This window comes from Passer montanus, unplaced genomic scaffold (genome assembly GCF_014805655.1).
Source record: "Passer montanus isolate IOZ18808 unplaced genomic scaffold, ASM1480565v1 scaffold162, whole genome shotgun sequence".
Taxonomy (NCBI): domain Eukaryota; kingdom Metazoa; phylum Chordata; class Aves; order Passeriformes; family Passeridae; genus Passer; species Passer montanus.
In genome coordinates this window covers 777,272-785,925 of record NW_024363383.1, presented here as the reverse complement: position 1 = coordinate 785,925, position 8,654 = coordinate 777,272, and the positions used below count along the sequence as shown (strand labels likewise).

General features: G+C 65.6%; 1 protein-coding gene across 1 annotated transcript in view; it reads left to right on the top strand.

The window, feature by feature from the left end:
* The window catches only part of KIF5A (kinesin family member 5A), a 27,142-nt gene that overhangs the window by 8,433 nt on the left and 10,055 nt on the right, over positions 1-8,654 (top strand). The window contains exons 5-11 of the mRNA XM_039703317.1: positions 423-507; positions 644-754; positions 1,344-1,448; positions 2,054-2,291; positions 3,484-3,731; positions 6,810-6,956; positions 7,916-8,104. Of these exons, the coding sequence (XP_039559251.1) occupies positions 423-507; positions 644-754; positions 1,344-1,448; positions 2,054-2,291; positions 3,484-3,731; positions 6,810-6,956; positions 7,916-8,104 (1,123 nt within the window). The remainder of the gene's footprint in view (positions 1-422; positions 508-643; positions 755-1,343; positions 1,449-2,053; positions 2,292-3,483; positions 3,732-6,809; positions 6,957-7,915; positions 8,105-8,654) is intronic.

Here is an 8,654-nt window from a genome sequence, read left to right as displayed (position 1 = left end):
TGGGGGGACTGGGAGGGACTGGGGGGACTGGGAGGGACTGGGGGGCACTGGGAAGCTCTTGGGGGCCAACTGATGAGTACTGGGTGGTTACTGGGAATGACTGGGTGGTTACTGGGAAGAACTGGAAACAATGGAAGGGGATGGGGGAGCACTGGGGGCACTGGGAGGTTACTGGGAGGTCAGTGGGTGGTCACTGGTTGGTTACTGGGAGGCACTGGGATGTTACTGGGAGCACTGGGAGGCAGTGGGTGGTTACTGGGAGGCACTGGGAGACACTGAGAGGTAACTGGGAGGCACTGGGAGGTTACTGGGAGGCACTGGGTGGTTACTGGGAGCACTGGGAGGAAGTGGGTGGTCACTGGTTGGTTACTGGGAGGCACTGGGATGTTACTGGGAGCACTGGGAACTGGGAGCACTGGGAGGCCCCACCGCACCCCCCGTGTCCCCCCAGTGACCAAGACCAACCTGTCGGTGCACGAGGACAAGAACCGCGTGCCCTACGTCAAGGTGAGGGGGGGAGGGGCCGGGGGGGAGGGGCTGGGGACCCCCCGTGGGCACCCCCGGGGTGGGGGATGGGCTCTGAGCCCCCCCAGGTCACTCAGGGTGGGGGATGGGCTCTGACCCCCCACCCCCGCCCCCCCAGGGCTGCACCGAGCGCTTCGTGTCCAGCCCCGAGGAGATCCTGGATGTCATCGACGAGGGGAAATCCAACCGGCACGTGGCTGTCACCAGTGAGCGACACGGGGACACGGGGACACGGGGACATGGGGACACCATGGGGACGGGGGGGCACTGGGGAGGGCACTGGGGGGGCACTGGGAGCACTGGGGGCACTGGGAGTACTGGGAGGGGCTCGGGGGGGGCACTGGGAGCAATGGGAGGGCACTGGGAGAGTGTTCCCCCGGGAGGGTGGGACTTGGGGCCGTTCATGAGATTTTGGGGGGCGTTGGGAGGGGTGGGAGCATTTGGGGGGAGTCCGTGGAGTTTGGGGGATATTGGGGTTTGGGGTTATTTTGGCCATTTTTGGGGCCATTGGGGTTTTTGAGGCCACCGGGGTTTGGGGACCAATGGGTGTTTTGGGGGCGTTGGGGTTTATTTGGGCCATTTTTGGGTTTTTTTGGGGGGTCATTGGGGGGTTTTGGGGCCGTTAGGGCCATTTTTGGGGCCGTTGTGGTTTGGGGCTGTCAGGTTTCAGGACTGTCAGTTTGGGGCGGGGGTCCCTGGGTGCTGGCACTGGGGTCTCCTGCCTGGTGCCACCCTGGGGTGGGGTCTGCGACCATCCCTGGGGGGGTCCCTGGGGGAGGGGGGCACTTGGGGGGTCCCTGAGCCGCCCCCTCCCCCAGGTGAGCAAGACAGGGGCTGAGGGGGCTGTGCTGGACGAGGCCAAAAACATCAACAAGTCCCTGTCGGCGCTGGGCAACGTCATCTCGGCGCTGGCCGAGGGCACGGTGAGACCCCCGAGCCCCCCATGTCCCCAACCCGAGCCCGCTGTCCCCCGTGTGTCACCCTGTCCCCCCGCTGTCCCCATGTCCCACTCCCGTGTCCCCCTGAGCCCCCTGCCCCTGTGTGTGTCCCCCTGAGCCCGCTGTCCCCCGTGTGTCCCCAGCCCCAAGCCCGTGTCCCCCGTGTGTCCCCAACCGGAGCCCCCTGCCCCCTGCACCCCGCGGGGGCTGCGCTGGGGTCCCCAGGGAGGGAGGGGAGAGGGGAGGTGACCCCCGTGGAGTGACCCTGGGGTGACCCTGGGGTGCCCGGTGAGGGGAGCAGGGGTGCCAGTTTCGGGGTGCCAGTTTCGAGGGGCAGTGGTGCCAGTTTTGGGGTGCCAGTTTTGGGGGGCAGTGGTGCCAATTTCGGGGGGCAGTGGTGCCAGTTTCGGGGTGCCAGTTTCGGGGTTCCCGGTTTCAGTGGGCAGGGGTGCCAGTTTTGGGGGCAGGGGTGCCAGTTTTGGGGGCAGGGGTGCCAGTTCCGGGGTTCCCCGTCTTGGGGGGCAGGGGTGCCAGTTCCTGGGTGCCAGTTTCGGGGTGCCAGTTTCGGGGTGCCAGTTCCTGGGTGCCAGTTTTGGGGGGCAGGGGTGCCAGTTCCGGGGTTCCCGGTTTCGGGGGGCAGTGGTGCCAGTTTCGGGGTGCCAGGTCCGGGTGCCCCCAGGGCCAAGACCATCAAGAACACGGCCTCGGTGAACCTGGAGCTCACGGCCGAGCAGTGGAAGAAGAAGTTCGAGAAGGAGAAGGAGAAGAACAAAGCGCTGCGGGAGACGCTGCAGCGCCTGGAGGCCGAGCTGGGCCGCTGGAGGAGCGGTGAGGGGCACCCCGAGACCGGGGGCACCCCGAAACCGGGGGGACCCCGAAACCGGGGGGGACCCCGAAACCTGGGGGGGATCCCGAAACCTGGGAGACCCAGAAGCCTGGGGGGAACCCTGGGGCACCCCGAAACCTGGGCGAGACCCCAAAACCTGGGGGGGACCCCGGGGCACCCCGAAAACTGGGGGCACCCCGAAACCTGGGGGAGACCCAGAAACCTGGGGGGAACCCTGGGGCACCCCGAAACCTGGAGGGGACCCCGAAACCTGGGGGGACCCTGGGGCACCCCGAAACCTGGGCGAGACCCCAAAACCTGGGGGGGACCCCGGGGCACCCCGAAAACTGGGGGCACCCCGAAACCTGGGGGAGACCCAGAAACCTGGGGGGAACCCTGGGGCACCCCGAAACCTGGGCGAGACCCCAAAACCTGGGGGGGACCCCGGGGCACCCCGAAAACTGGGGGGCACTCCGGGGCACCCCACCATCCCCTCAGCCCTGCTGGGGACACTGAGGCACAGCGTGTCCCCTGGGGGGGGGACTGGGGGAGCCGGGAGGGGCATCCGGAGATGTGGGGGGACCCCAGCCCTGGGGAGGGGACCCCAAATGTGGGGAGGGGACCCCAATTGTAAAATGGGAACCCCAACTCTGGGGAGGGGACCCATTTGTGGGGAGGGGACCCCAGATGTGAGAAGGGGACCCCAACTCTGGGGAGGGGACCCAGTTGTGGGGGGGGGTGTCCCAGAGGGGACCCTGGGGCACCCCGAAACCTGGGCGAGACCCCGAAACCGGGGGGGACCCCGGGGCACCCCACCACCCCCCCGGAGCTGCTGGGGACACTGAGGCACAGAATGTCCCCTGGGGGGGACTTGGAGGAGCCAGGAGGGGCATCCGGAGCTGTGGAGGGACCCCAGATGTGGGGAGGGGGCCCCAATTGTGAAATGGGGACCCCAACCATGGGAAGGGGACCCAGCTGTGGGGAGGGGACCCCAAAAGCCCCCAGCCCCCAGAGGAGACCCCGAGGCCGTGTCCTTCACGGGGAGAGGCTGAGCAGTGGGGGACCCCCACCCTGCTGGGACCCCCACCCCTGTTGGCACCCCCAGCCCTGCTGGGACCCCCACCCTGGGGCCCCCCCGAGCTCGGGGGGCACCCCCAGCCCCGGGGGGGGGCTCTGAGGCCGCGTCCCCCCCAGGCGAGGCCGTGCCCGAGACGGAGCAGCTGAGCGAGGCCGAGGCGGGCACGGGCCCGGGCGAGGGCACGGGGGGGGCCCCCGAGGAGCCCCCCCTGAACGACAACAGCTCCTCCATCGTCATCCACATCTCGGACGAGGAGCGCCACAAGTACGAGGAGGAGATCCGCAAGCTCTACAAGCAGCTGGATGACAAGGTGGGGACCCCCCGGGCTGCTGGGGACCCCCCGGACCTGCCAGGGACCCCCCCGGTATGACCTGTGGGACCCCCACCATGCCCCCTGTGTCCTGCTGTGACCCGGTATCCGGTGTCACCCGGTATCCGGTGTCACCCGGTGTCCCGCTGTGTCCCGGTGACCCAGTGTGTCCCGGTGTGGGGTGTCCCGCTGTGACCCGGTGTCCCGGTGTGTCCCGGTGTGACCCGGTGTGTCCTGGTGTGTCCCGGTGTCCCGCTGTCCCGGTGTGTCCCGGTGTCCCGGTGTGTCCCGGTGTCCGGTGTGTCCCGGTGTGTCCCGGTGTGTCCCGGTGTGGGGTGTCCCAGTGTGACGTGGTGTCCCGGTGTGTCCCGGTGTCCCGGTGTGTCCCGGTGTGTCCCGGTGTGTCCCGGTGTGTCCCGGTGTCCCGTGGGTCCCGGTGTCCCGGTGTGTCCCGGTGTGTCCCGGTGTGTCCCGGGAGGGACAGGGACACTGGGACAGGGACAGGGACACTGAGACAGACACAGGGACAGGCACATGGACAGGGACAGGGACGGGCACTGGGACCCACACCAGGATGGGACAGGGACAGGGACAGGGACAGACTCTGGCACAGGGACAGGGACACTGGGACAGGCACTGGGACAGGGACAGGCACAAGAACAGCCAGGACAGACACTGGGACAGGCACCAGGGCCTAGGACACTGGGACAGACACTGGGACAGGGACAGGGACAGACACTAGGACAGACACTGGGACAGGCACAGAGACAGACAGCAGGACAGGCACTGCGACAGACACTGGGACAGACATAGGGACAGGGACGGGGACAGACAGTCGGACAGACACAGGGACAGGCACTGGGACAGGCACCAGAGCGCAGGACACTGGGACAGACAGCAGGACAGACAGCAGGACAGACACTGGGACAGGCACAGGGACAGACACGGGGACAGACACAGGGACAGGCACCAGGGCCCAGGACACTGGGACAGACAGCGGGACAGGCACTGGGACAGACAGCAGGACAGACACCGGGACAGACACTGGGACATGCACTGGGACAGCAGGGCATCAGTGAGGCTGGGAGCCCAGTGGGGAAAACAATGGGAAATCCTACAGGGAAATCTGTGGGAAACCAATGGGGAAATAAATGGGAAATCCCACAGGGAAACCAATGGGGAAACCCAACTGGGAAACCCTACAGGGAAACCAGTGGGGAAAACAACAGGGAAAGAAACCAGTGGGGAAAACAATGGGAAACCCTACAGGGAAATCTGTGGGAAACCAATGGGGAAATAAATGGGAAATCCTACAGGGAAATCTGTGGGAAACCAATGAGAAAACCTACAGGGAAACCAATGGGGAAAACAACAGGAAACCCCACAGGGAAATCTATGGGGAAACCAATGGGGAAATAAATGGGAAATCCTACAGGGAAACCAACGGGGAAACCCAACTGGGAAACCTAACTGGGAACACAACAGGGAAACCAATGGGAAATCCTACAGGGAAACCAGTTGGAACCCTACAGGGAAATCCATGAGAAACCTTACAGGGAAACCAATGGGGAAACCAATGGGGAATCCAACTGGGGAAATCTAATGGGAACCCTACAGGGAAATCAGTGGGGAAACCCAACTGGGAGCCCAGTGGGGAAAACGATGGGAAAATCTACAGGGAAATCTGTGGGAAACCCTACAGGAAGTCTGTGGGGAGACCCAACTGGGAAACCAGTGGGAACCCTACAGGGAAACGAACCAGGAAACCCAGTGGGGAAATCAATGGGAAACTCAACTGGGAACACAACTGGGAACCCAGTGGGGTCCTACTGGGAGCCCAGCAGGGAAACACCACAGCAAAACCTCCATGGGGTCCCCACCAGGACTCACAACGGGGTCCTGCTGGGGATTCCCACAGGAACCCGGTGGGGATTTCCAACAGGATCCTACTGGGAATCCAGCTGGGAACCCTGCACTGGGAATTCCGTGGGGTCCTGCTGGGAGCCCAACAGGAGTCCCAGTGGGGTCCCAGTGGGGTCCCAGTGGGGTCCCAGTGGGGACTCAGCTGGGATCCCTGCTGGGACTCCCCCACTGGGAACCCCAAAGTGGCTCTGGGAACCTGCTGAGAGCCCCCTGGGCACCCCAGAGGGATTCCCAGCAGGATCCTACTGGGAATGCCCATGGCCAGTGGGGATTCCTGCTGGGGCTCCACACTGGGAGCCCCTGGGGGGGTCAGGCTGGGCCCCCCAATGGGCTCCCACCGAGAGTTGTCCTACATTTGGGATCCCTGCTGAGATCCCCCCTAGACCCCGCTGGTAACCCCAAACTGGCTCCTAACCCCAGTGGAAAACCCGTGTGGAGCCCATTGGGACCCCCCCGCTCTGACACAGCACCCCCAAAGCCCCCTCCCCCAGGCCCAGACTGGGGCCCCCAAACCCAAACTGGGATGCTGCGAGCCAGGGAAACCCCAAAACAGGAGCTTCAGACTTGGGAGCCCCTAAACCCCAAACTGGACCCCAAAGAGGGGGCTCCCCCTCCCATCAAGCCACACCCCAAAAAGAGACTCCCCCCGAGCAGAAGGGGGGATTCCCCTGCCTCAAACCAGTGCCCAAACTGGGGAACCCTGCCCTTGAACCGGGGTGCCAGGCTGGGTGCTCCCCTCGGGTGGCACCTTGGGGTGCTGGGGGTGCCAGGCTGGGCGGGACTGGGTGGTGCTGGATGGTTCTGGATGGTACTGGGCGGTACTGGGTGGTACTGGGCACCACTGGGTGGTACTGGGCGACACTGGGCAGCACTGGGTGATGCCAGGGCGTGCTGGCAGTGCCCGGTGTGGCTGCCCGGGCGGGGGGGCTCAGGCAGGGGCAGGGCATGCTGGGTGTGCGGGCACAGGGGGTGCCAGGGCTGTGGGGGCACAGGGGGCACAGGGGGCACAGGGGGGGTGCCAGGGCTGTGGGGGCACAGGGGATGCCAAGCTTGTGGGGGGCACAGGGGGTGTCGGCAGTGTTGGGGTGCTCAGGTGCGGGGGTGCCCGGGGGGCCCGCAGGATGTCCTGGGTGTGCCCTCCTGGCCCGGGGGGGTCCCGGGGGGGTGCCGGGTGCCGTGCCCGCGGTGCCAGCGCTGTCGCTGTGGCAGGCCACCACGCTGTCGCTGGAGTCGGAGCTGTCGCGGGCGCGGGAGCTCGGGGGGCAGCAGCGGCGCCGCGCGGCCGAGGTGCTCAACGGGCTCCTGCGGGACCTGAGCGAGCTCAGCGCCCTCGTGGGCAGCGGCGACATCAAACTGGTGAGGGCACGGGGGCACGGGGGCACGGGGCAGGGGGAGAGGGGGGTCTGTGCCATGCAGGATGTGCCCCTGCCGTGCCTTCCTCGAGTGTGGGGTGTCCCTGCCCTGCCTGTGCCACCCGTGCCGTGCAGTGCCCGCAGCAGAGCCGTGCCATGTCACACCCAGCTGTGCCGTGCCCATCCCGTGTCCCTCCCATGCCCATTCCGTGTCCCTGTCACCATACCCCAGTGAGTGTCACGCCCACCCCGTGCCAGCTGTGCTGCCTGTGCCATGCCATGCCCCTGCACTGCCCACGCCATCCCCATGCCATGCCCCATGTGTACCATCCCCTGTGCGTGCCATCCCCGTGCCACACACGTGTGCAGGACATGCCTGTGCCACACTGTGCCTGGGACAGGCCTGCAGCATTCAGTGCCATGCCACGCCACACCCATGTGCCACGCCGTGCCATGCCATGCTGTACCTGTGTGTGGTACACACCTGTGCCATGTTGTGCCATGCCATACCCATGCTGTGCCATACCCACACTGTGCCATGCCATGCCCGTGTCATGCTGCACCTGTGTGTGGTACACACACTGTGCCATGCTGTGCCGTACCATGCCGTGCCATACCCACACTGTGCCATTCCTGTGCTGTCCCATGCCATGCTGTGCCGTGCCATGTCATGCCCACTCTGTGCCATTCCTGTGCTGTGCCATGCTGTGCCATGCTGTGCCATTCCTGTGCCACTCTTGTGCCATTCCTGTGCTGTGCCATACCCACACTGTGCCGTGCCATGCCATGCTGTGCCATGATGTGCCATACCCACGCTGTGTCATTCCTGTGCTGTGCCATACCCACTCTGTGCCATACCCACTCTGTGCCATTCCTGTGCCATGCCGTGCCATACCCACTCTGTGCCATACCCACTCTGTGCCATTCCTGTGCCCCGTGCCGTGCCGTGCCGTGCCGTGCCAGCCGGTGGAGGTGAGCGGGGCCATCGAGGAGGAGTTCGCCGTTGCCCGGCTCTACATCAGCAAGATCAAGTCGGAGGTGAAGTCGGTGGTGAAGCGCTGCCGGCAGCTGGAGAGCCTGCAGGTGGAGTGCCACCGCAAGCTGGAGGTGACGGGCCGCGAGCTGTCCTCCTGCCAGCTCCTCATCTCCCAGGTGTGCCAGGCGGGCAGCGCCTGCCGGGGCACCCGGGCTCTGCTGGCACAGGGTTTAGCGGCTCCGGGGTCTGGGGGCTCAGTTTTGTGTCCCTGGGATTTGGTGGCACCAGGCTTTGGTGGCCCCAGAGTTTGGTGGCCAGGGGTTCTGTGACCCAGGGTTTGGTGGCCCAAGATTTAGTGGCTCCGGGGTTTGGTAGCTCAGGGTTTTGTGTCCCTGGGATTTGGTGCCACCATGGTTTGGTGGCTCCAAGATTTGGCAGCTGAACGCTTTGGTGTCCCAGAATTTGGTGGCCTGAGAGATTCTGTGACCCAGGTTTTGGTGGCCCCAGGGTTTGGTTTCCCTGGGGTTTGGTGGCCCTGGATTTCTCAGCCCTGGGTTTGGTGCCACCACATTTTACTGGTCCAAGGGTTTGGTGGCCCTGGGGTTCAGGGGGCCTGGAGTTTGGTGGCTCCAAGGGTTTGGTGACCCTGGGGGTTTGACTGCCCTGGGGTGGGGGCTTGGTGGCCCTGGGCGTGCCAGTGGGGGTGGCCCTGGGGGTGCTGGGGGG